This window comes from Gamsiella multidivaricata (assembly GCF_025024155.1).
Source record: "Gamsiella multidivaricata strain RSA 2152 chromosome Unknown BC939scaffold_10, whole genome shotgun sequence".
Lineage (NCBI taxonomy): Eukaryota > Fungi > Mortierellomycota > Mortierellomycetes > Mortierellales > Mortierellaceae > Gamsiella > Gamsiella multidivaricata.
In genome coordinates this window covers 360,969-377,504 of record NW_026251718.1, presented here as the reverse complement: position 1 = coordinate 377,504, position 16,536 = coordinate 360,969, and the positions used below count along the sequence as shown (strand labels likewise).

Sequence of the window (16,536 nt, the reverse complement as noted above, 5' to 3'; positions counted from 1 at the left end):
CTAGAGGTGCCTGTTGAAATACCGAGATCAAGAAATCCTTGCAAAACTGGTAACCCCAAGTTGTGAACAGACTATATGTTGCCCTAGGACAACCACGCGGATGACTGACCAGCTATTGTTCCTCGCTTCATGTTTTTCACCCAAACACAGCCCAGCGACGATTCTTTTCCTCGAACAGCTTCTCCCTCTCGCGAGCAAGGAACGTTCTGGTTACTGGCAAGGCCGAGTAAGTCTTTGATTCTCAGCGTCTCCATGCGCAAACCTATTGATGACTGGACATGTAACGGTGTTAACTCGAATGAACGATTCCCTCTTCTCTTTCAGAGGACCACGGTTTCGACCACAGTAAGCGTTAGTTTGTGCACCATTTGCTCATGCATATCCTTTAAGCAGTGTTAGGACTCACACAGTTGCCCACAATTATACTTTTAGAGCAGAAATGGCAGCTCACATCCCAGAGAAAACGTCCGCTTTTAAGGTTCGTTGGCGCTAACATGCCCATGCCTGCTGCTGTTATTTTAGCCACAAACAACCTGAAGCTGCGGCTCCTGACCATCGAACAATGCGCATCCACACCACTCTCCATCATCCACTCTCTATCTACTTCATGCTAGCTTATCGCCAGCTTTAATAACTTCAGTGCTGGACACTATACTATCCAATGGCGCGTCAAAGTGCTCCAGGATTTTGCCATCCCGAATGGGTTTCATTTTGTCGTCCATGTCTCGTACGACGTAAGTTACCTTCAAGCGACTGGCGGTCCACTACTATAACGCATAGCTCAGTTAGGCTTACTATCATGCTATGCTTGATTGAAATAGGCAGAGCCAGATATCAGCGGGAGCCTAGATGTTATCATGCCTGGTTACAGATTGAACGTCCTAGGTAACTACGATTGCTAGCAAGAGTTGTTTACAACAGCAGCATTTATATTAACGTCTCTATCTTCTCTATCTCTTTCAATTTCTTTTTTTAACAGCTAAAGACAGATGGTACAACTTGATCCTTGAAGAGAAATTGGTCATCGAGCCACACGTGGGGAATGCTCGGATCCAAGTTGTTCTCTGCAACAACGAGAACATCGATCGGGTCGAGTACTTTGGGTTTGTAATCGAGCATGTGGAGATCAGGCCTATGACAGTGAAGTCAGAGCCGCAAGGTAAGGACAATACACTGCGGCAATTTCCACATCAAACAACCCCATCTTAATGGTGTCAATGCACACAGTAGATGGTAACAACAGTCTCCTTCACTTGGACAAATGCCTCTTTGTTCTATAGCCGGCGTTTCCGATTTTATGGTGTCAAGAGCCGCTATTCCCAACTATACCATCGACATGGCAAACCTACGACCAAGTGATCAGAATGGCTCATACATGCCGCCGAATGCTCCGGTCACCAGGCTAGCATCTTCAAAAAGCAGCCGATTCCTCGCGTCTTTGGCACTCTCTCAGGACGCAGCCTACATTACTGTCTGGGACATGGGTATCATCAAAAACCCACTCAATCCGTCCAGGAACATGTCAAAGTTGTACAGGGGCTGCGCTGTAGCCGTCGTTCCGCACACTGATATCGGCGAGCTCCCCATAGGACTTGCTCTGTCGACAAATGGTGACCAAGTGGCGATTTACCAGGAACCAAAGATCGGAGAGTGGATGGATGGATCCAAAATGAACAAGGCCTCGTTCCCTTTCAAGCTGTTTGACAACCCTCTGGTTCCCCAGGCGTCCGTCTTTGTCAATATCGACGCTGAATCAAACATCAACACGGATGTGAAGAACGAAGCTCCAGCTGAGGATGAAGCGAAAGGAGACCGTAAACAGAGCTACAACAGCGCCAGTCCTGCACCGACACCGTCTGAGATGCGTCAGCTGAAGGAAGTTCAGTGGGAGCACAGCATTTTGCGCACCTTCATCGGATACGGTGAGTTTTTGCCAGAGACGAGGAAGAGTGACTGGGAAAAGAACGATGTCAACGCAGCTCTAACAAGCAGCGGTGATGCTGACGAGGGTGATGGCGGTGACGAATCCAAGGAGACTAGCAACAGGAACAACTCATCGCCATCCAGCACAATGTTCGTTGCCTGCAATGGTCTATACCTGGATGTCTTCAAGATTTCGCCTGAGAAGAGGTGGAAGCGTATGCACACCATCACACTGACGGAGCTTTTGCCAACACTTTCCAGACGCATCACCTGCAAGATGATGATGGAGTCCATCAGCAGCAACACATTCATGTGGCTGGAGGATGGTGGACGCAGCTGCACTATCTGGAATCTTTTAACAGGATCCAACATCACTCACATTTCCAGTATTGAGAACGCCAGATTTAAAGGCCCCACCTTCCACGGACACAGCAAGATGGCTATCTCACCTCACGAGTCCATTGTGGCATTGGCGAGTGTGGACGGCAGCCTGACGACGTATTTTGCTAATACGGGTATGGCTATTGATGACCGGAAGTTCCCTGGGTTCAAGATCGAATACATTGGGTTCCATGGTCAGGATGACCAGCTGTTTGTCATTTTGAGAAGCAGTGTTAATTACGAGCTCAGCGCCTGGATTTTGGATTCACTCCAGCTAAAATCCGAGACTGCTGCTAACCAAGTTCCTATTCCGACTATCGATTCGACCATCCTGGCTTTATTCTATGTCAAGAGATTCTGGAAAAGAGGCATCATTTGCGAGTCCGACGGCACCAAAATCAACTGCTATATCTCCCATCAGCCTACGAGCTCCAAACTCATCAAGGATAGCGAGACTGCTCTGAAGGCCGCACCCGAGGATGTTGTTTACGAGTCTTCGCATGACGTCGATATCCAGTATCGATTGTTGACCGGCATCCACCGAGAGCTGTTGCCTGAAGGCGACGGCAAGTCGTACTGGGTACTCCGTGTCGAAGTGGTGGAGGAGAATCTGAAACAGAAGACGTCCAGAATCATATTCTCCTTTGTGCCAGAGCCATGGATGCGCGTCACCACCGAGGAAGTCGTCCACCCGGAGAACCTGCAGTCAACATTCTTTGTCCCATGCGGAACTCGTTTTGCTGTTGTCGGAATGCAGACTCTGCAAATCTGGAACCTGCCCACGACTGAGAACTCCAAGTGCAGCCTGCAGTTCATCTGGAGTCAGCCCAGAGACGAAAAGGAGCTGCTGCCAGGCGGTGTCGCTTACAAGTCTAGGCGAGTCAGGGACTACTACATGGACATCATGGGTATTTCTATCTTTCTAGATGCCGAAACGGGCAGTACCGTTGCCGAGATCAAGATGAATGACAGGTCGAGGAAGAAGATTGTTCCCATCCCAGGGCCAGGCAATATTGGTGCTCGTTATGCGATTCTCTACTGCTTCCGGAGCGTTCACTTGCTTTCAGCCGCCTATACCTTTTCTCATAACGAGAGTAAGAAGACGACAAGGGATTCACCACAGCTGACGTTCACGTTCGAGGACCATGCAGAAGCCATCGTTCGATTCACGCGAGAGCATATCAATCGCATGATGTCTATCTGTGTTTTTTCACCACGGAGACCAGGCCAAGCACAGAACAACACAAAGGACGCGAAGGGCACGAAGCGACCAGGACCCAGCACTGTTAATCAACCAGCACCACTGAACAACATTCAGCCGATTTCTGACGCCGACGTATTAGAGTCTTCCGCATCAGCTCCCGGAGCTGTGGTGGTGGGAGAGAACGTCACTGTCCATGCCAACGCCAATAGGCATGATGATGACGAGGTCGATCTTCGTCCTCAAAATATCCGTGGAAAACACGATTATAAACGCAGGACACCTCAATCGAAGAGTAGTACCCGGTCTGATGTTGTTACGGTGCTCACGCTTCTCTTGGACCACCCTCACTTGCAACGCACAAATCATGTCTTTGTTGAGGGGCTGCTAAACTCTTCCAATGGCGACTGGATCCCCCGCGATAACAAGGCGCTGAATCCGATCAAGCGCGTGATCGAGGCGAGGAATGGGCAGCTCCTCGAAGCATTTGTCGATTACTGCATCAAGAACGCCAAAAAGTATCACCCAGCATACCTAATGCCAGCAGTCCAGTGTTTGAACGAGCTCTCAGACCGATATCCGAATGTGCTTGCGGACCTGTTCAGGAAGGCCTCTTATGTCCCGGTCCACAACTACGGCTATGTTGCCTCTCATGCCATCATTGCCAACGAACAGTACGGAAAGTGGCTCAAGTCCAAGCTCATGTTCTGGAATATCTTTACAGGGAAGAAGTTTGAAAAGTCCAACAACATCAACGACTATGAGAAGCCAGTTTTCAGTTTGCGTTCTCAGCTCCCGTTCCGCGCGTCGAGTCTCTTGAACATTCTGCATATTGAGACATCTGTCCGCGAGAAGAGAGAGGAGGAATTCCCAGCAAGGCCGGATGTTGTAGAAGAGGACAAGAAGAGCTTGCAGTCGGAATTTTCGCACAAGATCTATGTGTCTCCATTCCCGAAACTGTCCATGTATGGGCCGTATCGTCCATGGTTCAAGGATATGGCATCGGCTAAATCTGCGTTTACCGACATCGCAGGACAAGACTTTTTTGATAGTCCGGCTATGGTGGCAACACTTGAGTTCAAATGGTATGCGTTTTTGAAACCAAGGAATGACTTTTGATTTGCAAGGAATAGGTCCACAACCTAATACGATGGCTCTTTGCTCTTTACTTTGCTTTGCTTTGCTTTGCTTTGCTTTTTTTTTTTTTTTTTTTTCTTGTAGGCAGAAGTTCGGTCTTTTCTACTGGATTTGGCGCTTCTCTGTGGTGTTCACCTTCTTTGTGCTCGTGTTGATTATCACAGCAAAGCAGATTTATACGTCTTCAAATCTTGATGATGTCTCGCCAGCCGATATTGCCAGCCGATATCTACTCGAATGGCGTCCACTCTTCAAGGCTGTGATAATCTTTGGATTCATCTTGATTGTATACGAAATCATGCAGTTTCTGGATTCGCCAAGAAAGTACATAAGGTGCGTCCTAACTTTTTGTCATTTCTAGTTTCGTCAATTTACCGCTACAGACACATTCTTAGCGTTATTTTTCGATTTATTTGGGGTGTAGGTCGCCATATAACTACATGGATCTGGCTGCATATGTCTTGCCGGTCGTTGGGTGCCTCATGTTTTTGCAAACCCAACCAGGGCCCATCGATATCAGCACTGATATAGTCGATGGCGACAGAGGCCCTAGCCAAATTTGGGTGATGAGCTTTGCGATCCTGGCCCTTTATATGAACATTGTAAGTTGTCCAGGGTGTTCTACGGCTTTTTGCGTCTCGGTAATCTTTCGGTGTATTCGCTTCAGTCAATCTGCCACTAACACCAGCGTCTGCTGTACTACACTTTAGTTGTTCGAGCTGCGTGTTATCAAGCAGCTGGGGATTGTTGTCAACATCATTTTGAATATCACACGTAGAATTGGCTGGTTCTTCCTGATCTTTGGCCTCTTCTTGATTGCTTTCACACATGCCTTACTCCATTTACTGCACACTCGGCGTTACGACCCCTGTGTGGCAAATGACACATGTGAAGGCGAAGGGAGAGACTACCCGGACGGATACCCCACAGGGTTCTTTTCAGCTCTGTCTGCAACGTACTTCTTCTTGGTACGAAACCATGTCGTTCGATGAGTGTTTCCAGCTGCAACTGCCATGCCATGCACCGATGCATGTTTTTAATGAGATGACGGGGCTATATGTATATATCTAGGCTGGCCGCTACGATCCCATCTCTGATTCTTTTGACAAGGGCTCCACCAGCTTTCATGTCATGATGGTTATTTTCTTCTTCTTCACGGCCATTCTGCTTCTCAATATCCTGATCGGTAATGATTCTCGGCTCTGCATCAAGTTATACCTTATGTCTTATACTTTGCTTTGTCTATCCAAAGACAGCATCTAACCCTACCGCGTTTTCACTATAGCCTTGATGAACGATGCCTATAATGAGAGCAAGGATCAGGGCCAGCTTGCGTGGCTTAAGCAGTGGTCAGAAGTCATTGCTGGTAAGTGTCTGGCATTGCTTGAGAGATCCAGCGATGATGCATCGATACCGGCTGACCCTGTGTGTGTGTGTGTGTGTGTGTGTGTGTGTGTGTGTGTGTGTGTGTGCCATTTTTGCAACCTAGAGGTGGAGATTTTCCTCATGTCCCAGGGCGCGCGGCAGAACCGCAACTACTTTCCCGACTACGTATATTACGGAGCGAATGAGCAAGAAGCAGAGCTGTACGAGTCCAAATATTACATCGCCAACAAGTCGAACCTCTCGATTGAAAATCGATTCTTGGTGGATACTGTCACTGGGGAGCAGGTTGTGGCCCAGGTGACACAGCGTGCCATCCATAAGGACGTTCAGTTGCTCAAGCAGGAACTGGAGAGGATGAAGAATGCCCAGGACGGCTTCAACCAGGACATGACAGAACTTATGGCAGCCTTCTTGGCCCAGACGACGACTGTTGCCCCCACCAGCCCAGACTGCGATCAACCACCGCAGGTTTCTCCTGTTGAAAATGACCCACCGAACAGCGGGGCATCACCAACGACTGGCTCTGGCATTTCTGTTCCAGGGGGACCTCTATCCGCTCCAGGCACTGGTCTACCCGGTGGTGTAGTCCGATCCTCTGCGGGGGCTGCTGCTGCTGCTGCTGCCGTCTTCTCCACTGCTGGCCAATCAAACAGACGATCCAAAAAACAGTCTTCGGTACCGTTCCGCCGCAAGATTAGCACCACAATTTTGGAAACGGAATCGCCGACATCTTATTCCCCAACTGTGCACTTCAATTCGCCTCAAAGCTCGATCAGCACCTCTCCGATATCGGCAGGTGATGCTGCGAGCCACCTGCCAGGAGAGGGAACCATCGACGCAGGCCCAGCGTCGGTAGGTGCGTCCCCCTCCTCAGTGCCACAAAGGATTGCAGAGCATCCACATCTAGCTGGTCCTGTTCGGCGCAAATCCAGTTATTCGTCCATCAAGCGGCGTCTCCAACAAAAGCTGGCAGTTGTCCGTACAATGGATGACGTTCTCAAGACTCACCAGATGATCGAAGACAACAATGCAAGCCATCCTATCTATATCAAGCCTCCAGGACGCAGGGATAGTGAGGATGATGAGCTTTATGACACAGAGGAGGATGAGGAAGACCTGATGAAGACTGTCACTGTGCATCATGCTCAGCGGCCCTCACCCGATCAGCCGGAGCATCTTAGAAGGGCGCATAGTGAGATTCTACTGAGGAGCATTCCCCATAACCCTATACCGCTTCATACACTTCCCGTACATCCTTCTCCTGGAGAGGATTCTACAGTGCAGAATGAATGAACAATAAAAAAAGCATATCCTCTGCTGATGGAACTGAATTCAGCCCTGCTGGTTCAAAAAGAGTTTCTTGCTAATGTCAACTTTTTCAGCCCCGTCTGTTTACATGCTGCATGGTCTTATTTTCTTTTTCTTTTTCCTTTTGGGTTACACAACTGCATCGTTTCTGAAAAAGTCTAAGCCCAGACTTGCTTGGAGAACAATGAGCCCCCTTGGTTGATTCGTTGCAATTAAACATGGTCGTGCCCCGGTCAAAACCCACCAACAACTCCTCCGCCTCCCGCAAACCTTTCTCATCTCTCGGCTTTGTGCCCTCCCTGAATTCGTTCGAAAAGGGCCACCCTTCAATCTCTTCCTTTCTCAAATCCTTCACCCAACATGTTCTGGAAAAAGCAAAGCACTGAGGACCCGACGGTGCAGCTCAAGGATATGTCTCAGTTCACCTCAGAGAAGCAGGACAAGTCCCCAGAAGACATGGCTCTAATTGATTGTACCGAAGGAGACGGGGTGAATCCTACAGGAGGGCTGCCTTCGATGAACAAGGCAGTCGAAGCCGACAATTCCTCAAATAAGGGTATGCTCGCTTGCTGTTCTCCCTTTTAGCCATCGTATCCGCAGTTGTTGATGGTCTATTGTCCATTTGTGTATTCTACCGGTTCATCATAGCTCAGCGGCGGTTCTTTAGTTCCGAAGACATTACTATTTCGCGATCAAAGACTCTTACGGTCATTGGGAATGAGGAGTGAGAATCTTTGCTTTCAAAACTGTCCTAATATCAACTCGTATGCTCTTCATGCGTTGTACATACCAGCATATGGATTTGACTAACATCAATGCATGGTTTTGTATGTCTTTAATAGAAGTCCACGGTTTAGGCCACTGTATGTATTAGCGTTCGTTTGTCTTATGTGGCAGTTCAGAGACTTCAAGAGGATATGTACTCAGTATTGTTTTTTATGATCCATACATGTAGACCCGACATGGTCGTACATGTCCCTGAAAAGACATCCGCCTTCAAGGTTCGTCCATATCACTCTACAACAACAGAGACATATATACCGTTTCTACGCATCCGGTCTAATCCATTAGCAAAACCTTTGGGAATCTAGTTGACCGCCAACTTTAACACTTACGACGCCGGATACTACAGCATCCATTGGCGTGTCAAGAAACTTCAGGACTTTCACATCCCCAATGGACTTCACTTCGTTATCAATGTCTCGTACGACGTAAGTTGCCATTGTAATAATGTCATTGTGGACTGTATTCGCATAGTAGCATAGTCCGACGGTGCTCACGAACTATCTCCGTTCTATATTGACAGGTCGAACCCGATATCAGCGGCAGTCTGGATGTGATCATGCTTCCCGATCGACTGAACGGCCTAGGTAATGAAGCGACCGGAACCAGAACTTTTTGTTCGATAGCAAACAGAACGGTATGATTGATTCTTTGTATTCCTCGTTTTTAGAGAAGGACCAGTGGTACAATTTGGTTCTCGAGGACAAACTGATTATTCAGCCACATGAGGGAGTCGCCAAGGTGGAGCTGATTCTTTGTAACAACGAGAAGCCGATTCTTAATAACAACGAGAACCCGGATCGGTATGAGTACTCTGGACTCGTGATCGAGCACGTCGAGATCAGACCGATCATATTGCAAGGAGACAAACATGGTAAAGATCTATTCTTTATCTGCCGATATGCTTACCTTTGCATTGCAATAGTTTTGTCTCTCTATTGCCGAGTCTTAACGATCTCCATCCTACCTTGCAATAGCGGAAATCACTGACGTGATAGTTTCGAAGGCAGCCATACCCAAGTTCGTTATCGATTCTGCAGATGCGTTTCCCGTAGCTCAGGATGCAACAGGTATCCCATCGGCAGCACAAATCACCAGACTGTCATCTTCCAAAGCCAGCCGATACCTTGCATCCTTGTCGCTTTCACAAAACTATGCTTACATTGCTATTTGGGACATGAGCACGGTGCCGAATCCATCTTTATCGTCACCGGGCACTTCTGAACCATCCAAAAAAATCGCCACTGCCGTTATTCATCATCGTGGAATTGGTCAGCTGTCGATCGGACTTTCTCTCTCAACGACTGGAGATCTCGTTGCGGTCTATCAGGAACCGAAGATTGGTCAGTGGGTGGATGGTTCAAAAGCGGAGAAACCGACATTTCCTTTCAGACTGTTCAGTAATCCATTAGTTCCTCAACCAGCTGTTGTATTGGACATGGACACGTCGTCGGATCGCGACCCGGAAGGAGTCTATGGACTCTTAGCAGAACACGAGACAGCTACATCACGGTCGTCACCAGCAGTCATCGAGCTACAAGAATTTCACTATGAGAACGAGATTCTCGCTGCATTCATCGGTTATGGTGCATTCTTGCCAGAGAGAAGCAGAAACGAATGGGAAATCAAGGATGCGCCAACACCGTCTGTTGAAGAAAATAATTTTGACGCGGAAGAGGATCTGGAGGACGGTAGGAACGAGACCGACGGACCAGCGTCTAGTTCCATGTTTGTAGCCTGCAATGGCCTGTATCTGGACGTCTTCAGGATCTCACCTGACAAAAAGTGGATCCGCGCACACACCATTACCTTGACGGACCTTTTGCCAACGCTTTCTAGACGTATCACCTGCAAGATGATGATGGACACCATCAGCAGCAACACATTCATGTGGTTGGAGGATGGCGGACGCAGCTGCACTATCTGGAACCTTTTAACAGGATCCAACATCACTCACATTTCCAGCATCGAGAACGCCAGGTTCAAAGGAGCGACTTTCCGGGGACACTGCAAAATGGCATTTTCTCCTGATGAGACCATTGTCGCGCTAGCAAGTGTCGATGGAAGTCTCGCAACATACTTTAAAGATACGGGCATGTCCATCGATGAAAGGAGCTTTCCTGGATTCAAGATCGAATACGTTGGATTCCACGGTCATGAAGATCATCTCTTTCTCATTCTACGCGACAGTGTCACATTTGGACTTAGTACGATGATTTTGGATCCACTCCGGCTGAAATGCGAGACCACTGCCAATCAAGTCCCTATCCCTACTATCGGCTCGACCATCCTGGCGTTCTTCAATGTCAATGGCTTCTGGAACAGAGGCATCATTTGCGAGGCAGATGGCACCAAGATCAATTGCTATATTTCTCACCAGCCTACAAAGCCCAAGGTTAACAAGAGCAGCGAATCAGTCTTGCAAGGCGATCCCAACGTCATCGAATACCAAAGTCGTACTGATGAAAACATTTGGTACCGACTCAAGACTGGAATACACAGAGAGTTGCTATTTGAGGGCGAAGGAGTGGCATACTGGGTCCTACGTGTCGAGCTTCTGGAGGAGAATCAAAGGATGAACACGAAAAAAGTAGTGTTTTCATTCGTACCGGAGCCCTGGATTAAGTCCACCACCGCCGAAGTTGCCCATCCGGAAAATCTTCTAACGGCATATTTCATTCCAGGGGGAGCTCGTTTTGCTGTGATTGGAATGCAGTCGCTTCAAATTTGGAATCTGCCGTCGTCCAAGAATGTCAAGTGCAGCTTGCAGTTCTTTTGGAGTCATCCAAAAGACGAGATGGAGCTTGGACTTGGCGGGTCTGCTTACAAGTCCGAGGGCGTTAGGGACTACTACGTGGAGACATCGAAGACGCTCATTTTTCTGGATACGGAGACCGGCAATGCCATTGCGGAAATCAAGTTGAACGACAAGACCAAGAAGAAGACAGTGCCTATCCCTGATGCGCTGGGGAACGAGACTCACCACGCCTTCCTTTATTGTTTTCGGAGCATTCATCTGTTAGCAGCCGCCTATGCATTTTCCAGCTGTGAGGGCAAAAAGGCCATCATAAGAGCTTCCCCACAGCTGACGTTTACGTTTGAGGACCATGCCGAGGCCATTGTCCGATTCGTCCTCGAATACATCAATCGTGTTATAACTGTCGAGGACTACACGCCACAGAAAGGAGGGCTGCAGCAGGCCAATACGTTGAGACACAAGAAATCAGAGTCCGTCATTGACGCCAAGTCTATTGACGGCAAGTGGAAATCGATCGGCAGGAAATCAAGTAGAAACAAAGCTACCGTCCCTGAGGTGGTGACACTGCTCACGCTTCTTCTGAACCATGACTATCTGTTCAGCGAGAACAATGTCTTCGTTGAGGCTCTCTTGTCTTCAGCTAACGGTGAATGGATCCCCAGGTCTAACAAAGCACTGAACCCGATCAAGCGCGTAATCGAAACCAAGAACACACAGTTGCTCGACGCTTTTATTGAGTACTGCATCAAGAACGCCAAACAGTATCACCCTGCATACTTGATGCCAGCGGTCCAATGTCTGAAGGAGCTCTCAGAGCGGTACCCCGATGTCCTGGCGGACTTGTTCAGGAAAGCCTCATACATCCCCGCCCGCAACCATGAATACGTTGCCTCGCACGCTATCGTTGCCAATCTGCGCTATCCAGATTGGCTGAACTTCTTAATCGAGTTTTACACCAATGGATTCTTCAAAGGGACGTACTTCAAGAAATCAAACAACATCGACGATTACGAGAGACCAGTCTTTTGCTTGCGGTCGCAACTTCCTGTCCGAGCAACGACTTTTTTGAACATCAAGAGCATTGAGACCTCAATTCGAGAGACGCGCCTTGTGGAGTTCCCTCCCAAACGGAACATCGTCGAGGATGAGAAGCAGGCGCGTTCAAAATACTCACACCAGATCTACGTATGTCCATTCCCCAAACTATCTTCGTACGGACGTTACCTCTCATGGTACGAGAGCGACGGAACGGATTTAATGTCGGTATTCACGATGATCGCAGGAAAGGAGTTTTTCGATAGTCCGGCTATGGAGGCTACTCTGAGTTTCAAATGGTGAGTATTCTATGTAAAAGAAGAGCTGTGGTTTGTGAGATCTCCATTGATCACTCACGGTCCTCTTGTCGCTGTCTTCTTAGGAACAAATTCGGTTTCATGTACTGGTTCATCGGCTTCCTGGTGGATGTCATGTTTTTTGCCTTCATCACAGCTATCACCGCACAGCAGGTCAGAAAAGCTACTCTGCCAGAGAAAGGCTCCCCCACGCCGGAAGAGATCGTAGAGCGGTACCTTTTATCGTGGCATCTTTTCATCAAATTCACCATAGCCGTGGGAAGCTACCTGATTTTCCGAGACGCTGTGCGCTTGTTAGTCGATTGGCGCCAATACATCAGGTACGCCTCCCATCAGTCTTGCCCAAGGAATAACGTCGTGTATGATTCATCCACTAACAGTACACATGTGAATGAAAAAAAATAGGTCCCCATACCTCTACATGCGTCTTGTGGCCCATATTCTCCCTATTATTGGGTGTTCCTCGATCCTGAAAGCACACCCAAGCTCAGAGGCTACGGATCCTGGTCCCAGTCAAATCTGGGTGATGAGCTTTGCGATCTTGGCCCTCTACTTGAACATGGTAAGCTGACGAGAAAGAGCTCCCCGCTGGGGGGTTTTTTTTCTTTTTTTTTTTTCTAGGCAAACGAAATTAACTACTACGAATGCTTATCTGTCTCTTAATTAGCTATTCGAGATGCGTGTTATCAAGCAGTTGGGAATCGTCGTCAACATTATTCTCAACATTATGCGCAAAATCGTCTGGTTCTTCTTGATTTTTGGCGTCTTCCTGGTGGCTTTCACACATGCCTTATTACACCTGCTGCATACTCGGAAGTACGATGCCTGTGAGGACGGCTGTGAGGACAGAGATTATCCAGACGGATACCCGAAAAAGTTTTTTGACGCTTTGTCAGCGACATACTTCTTCCTGGTACGGTGAACTCCGAACAATCGATATCATGCCCATTTAAGACTGAGACTTGACATCGGCCGCAGCATGATGTTGCTAATGATGACTACTGCATATATCTGAATATTCATAGGCTGGCAGATTCGACCCCATCAGTACATCTTTCGATAAGGGCACTACAAGCTTCCTTATTATGATGATGATCTTTTTCTTTTTCACGACCATCCTGCTTCTCAATATCTTCATTGGTAAGGCTCTATTTTCTACCAATGATAAAAACTGTGGCATTGATACGGGTCATTGGCTTCGAACTAATATACTGCCTTTGCTCCTTAGCTCTCATGAACGATGCCTTCAACGAGAGCAGTGTACAGGGTGAAGTCGCTTGGCTGAAGCAATGGTCGGAAGTTGTTGCCGGTTAGTATCCAGTTTCGGTTTAGCTCCTGCTTTGATGCAAAACTACTGCTACTGTCACTATTGCTACTGTCAAGAGATTCATTGGCACCTAATTCTTCGACGTATCTTGACCTGCGATAGATGTCGAAGTCTTTTACATGTCCAACACTTCTCACCACAACCACAACTTTTTCCCGGATTACATCTACTACGGAGCAAGCGAAAAGGACGCTGAAGTGTACGGATCTCAGTACTACATTGCGAACAAGTCGAACCTTTCATTGGAAAACAGGTTTGTAGTGGAAGCGGTTTCCGCCGAACAGAATACCATTCAAATGGCCCAGAGAGGAATAATCCACGATGTGCAGAAAATGGAACGACAACAGGATATAGCGACCCAGGAGATCGCAGAGATGAGAGAGCTCATGAAACAAACTAGAGATGAATTATTGAGCGAGATGAGGAGACTGATGGCAGCACCTGCGAACCAGAAGAATGTACTTACCGAAGGCAATGAGCAGTCTGCAACTTCTTCGCCTGTCACGCAAGGTCCATCTATCTCGGTTGCACCTCCAACGCCAGGAAGGGCACAGCACCAAGCTTTAACGAGAGTAGCAGCCGGAGATACGTCAAACAACAATTCGATCAAATACACAAAGCCGACTCAGGGCTCTACCGGTGACCTTTGGAACCAGTTGCCAGCGAGTGGATACAATATGCGCTTCCCAGAATCATCTTTCTCGAAATCCAGCAGGGATATCAGTTCTCCTGATCGCGAAAAGGTCATTCAGAACAAGACCAGCAGCTCATCAGTTCTAAACCAACGACAGCAACAGAACCTGGATGCCATCTACACAGCGGATGATTCGCGCAAAGCGCAGCAAAGACTTGAGGACAACAACGCCAGCCATCCAGTCTATGTTAAGCCTCAGGAGCACCAAGATAACAATAGCGATAGCGATGATAGCGAGAACGAGGACAAGAACGACAAGAGCACTCCTTACCAGTCCTCACCATCTCATGTACCAAGATATCACTCGCAGCGTGACCAGACTCAGCACTATCCTCAGCAGCAGGATCCTCCCAGGAGGGCACAGAGTGATGGCCAGTTGACAAGCCTGCCCCATGAGGTTGTAGAGTAAAACGCTCGCTCTTTGCCTCCATCTGATCACAATCCCTCTGAAATGAATAACTAATACACGTGCAGATGCCATTCACTACTTCATACATGTTGATATCGCAATAAGCGATGCTTTGCTAAATAAACGCCAGCTTGACTATTTTCTGAAACGATCGAGATTACAAGAACCAGTTTAAGGTTAAGGACATTTAAAGTTTGGGCTGAGCTTTTGTGGATGAAACATGACCACCTATTGCGTGTTCATCAAAGATGACCAGCCCCTTCACATCACGAATCCATACGCACCTGCACTTGAATACAACGCTCCATCCTGATTGGATTTGAATGTTTGCTATCCCTGAATTCTCTCTCTCTCTTTCTCTCTCTCTCTCCCCCAAAAAAGGATCAGGCTTGGAGCACTCGATCCGTCTCTCAGGATGTGTGAACCAGAGATCGACTTCTTTCCAGATTGCATTTATTGTGAAAGCAAGCAAAATGAACTTACGTTTCACTAGACCTGGTACCTTCCTTCTTGAACATTGTTTCGTTCTCGAGAGTTGAGATTACCTCATTGCATCTGGATGCTGGCCAACTGGCGCAGAACTTCACTCTGAGAGAAACTTAGCCTCACGCCATGGATATCGAAAGCATAGCAAAGACGCAAGTGCCGTCCAAGTTTCCGTTCGAGCATGATGTAGCTAAACTGAGTGCTTGGATGATCGATAAATGTGGATATGCATCGTGAGACCGCAATATAGGAGACGAACTAGCTAATTGAACCTATGGCGATGTATTGCTAATTGACCCTGGTGCATTGATAATGTTCAAAGGTAAATCTTACCATTTCGTCAATTTTTCTTTATTAAAATAATGCCACAAGGAATGTATATGCGCATGTACATGTATCCCCTCGCGAGCATTATCAGCTCTCTTAAGTTCCTTCGCTCAGTAGGAGCTGGACTCTTTATCCGACTGCAGCCTAGTCGATAACCATGAGAAGTTACAGCCCCAGCAGTCCTTCAAACCTCTTCCCTCAGGAACCAGCACAAGGCCATGCCTAGCATGGCCGAGATCGATCACCACGAAGGAGATGAGAAAGCTTCTGGAGGGCGACTAGAGGTGCCTGTTGAAATACCGAGATCAAGAAATCCTTGCAAAACTGGTAACCCCAAGTTGTGAACAGACTATATGTTGCCCTAGGACAACCACGCGGATGACTGACCAGCTATTGTTCCTCGCTTCATGTTTTTCACCCAAACACAGCCCAGCGACGATTCTTTTCCTCGAACAGCTTCTCCCTCTCGCGAGCAAGGAACGTTCTGGTTACTGGCAAGGCCGAGTAAGTCTTTGATTCTCAGCGTCTCCATGCGCAAACCTATTGATGACTGGACATGTAACGGTGTTAACTCGAATGAACGATTCCCTCTTCTCTTTCAGAGGACCACGGTTTCGACCACAGTAAGCGTTAGTTTGTGCACCATTTGCTCATGCATATCCTTTAAGCAGTGTTAGGACTCACACAGTTGCCCACAATTATACTTTTAGAGCAGAAATGGCAGCTCACATCCCAGAGAAAACGTCCGCTTTTAAGGTTCGTTGGCGCTAACATGCCCATGCCTGCTGCTGTTATTTTAGCCACAAACAACCTGAAGCTGCGGCTCCTGACCATCGAACAATGCGCATCCACACCACTCTCCATCATCCACTCTCTATCTACTTCATGCTAGCTTATCGCCAGCTTTAATAACTTCAGTGCTGGACACTATACTATCCAATGGCGCGTCAAAGTGCTCCAGGATTTTGCCATCCCGAATGGGTTTCATTTTGTCGTCCATGTCTCGTACGACGTAAGTTACCTTCAAGCGACTGGCGGTCCACTACTATAACGCATAGCTCAGT

General features: G+C 47.8%; 4 protein-coding genes across 4 annotated transcripts; all 4 read left to right on the top strand.

Annotated features, from left to right (window-relative positions):
• Positions 1 to 2,286: 2,286 nt before the first annotated feature.
• BC939DRAFT_441306 (uncharacterized protein) lies at positions 2,287 to 7,345 on the top strand (the record flags this gene model as incomplete). Its single annotated transcript, XM_051554204.1, has 7 exons — positions 2,287 to 4,590; positions 4,727 to 4,975; positions 5,067 to 5,244; positions 5,353 to 5,610; positions 5,714 to 5,828; positions 5,928 to 6,008; positions 6,132 to 7,345. Coding segments are annotated over exons 1-7 (4,298 nt in total), but the record flags the coding sequence as incomplete, so codon positions are not given.
• Positions 7,346 to 7,521: 176 nt separating this feature from the next.
• Positions 7,522 to 12,316, top strand: BC939DRAFT_441301 (uncharacterized protein). Its single transcript, XM_051554203.1, has 8 exons — positions 7,522 to 7,892; positions 7,985 to 8,060; positions 8,179 to 8,199; positions 8,292 to 8,337; positions 8,428 to 8,547; positions 8,643 to 8,706; positions 8,790 to 8,993; positions 9,097 to 12,316. Exons 1-8 carry the CDS (start codon positions 7,697 to 7,699, stop codon positions 12,213 to 12,215), a joined length of 3,846 nt encoding a protein of 1,281 aa, XP_051415705.1. The 5' UTR covers positions 7,522 to 7,696; the 3' UTR covers positions 12,216 to 12,316.
• A 159-nt stretch (positions 12,317 to 12,475) lies between these two features.
• Positions 12,476 to 13,343, top strand: BC939DRAFT_441292 (uncharacterized protein). Its single transcript, XM_051554202.1, has 3 exons — positions 12,476 to 12,549; positions 12,635 to 12,791; positions 12,897 to 13,343. Exons 2-3 carry the CDS (start codon positions 12,651 to 12,653, stop codon positions 13,149 to 13,151), a joined length of 396 nt encoding a protein of 131 aa, XP_051415704.1. The 5' UTR covers positions 12,476 to 12,549; positions 12,635 to 12,650; the 3' UTR covers positions 13,152 to 13,343.
• On the top strand, positions 13,344 to 14,998 carry BC939DRAFT_441285 (uncharacterized protein; the record flags this gene model as incomplete). The annotated part of the gene is made up of 3 exons (XM_051554201.1): positions 13,344 to 13,538; positions 13,659 to 14,066; positions 14,247 to 14,998. Coding segments are annotated over exons 1-3 (964 nt in total), but the record flags the coding sequence as incomplete, so codon positions are not given.
• Between the last annotated feature and the right edge of the window lie 1,538 nt (positions 14,999 to 16,536).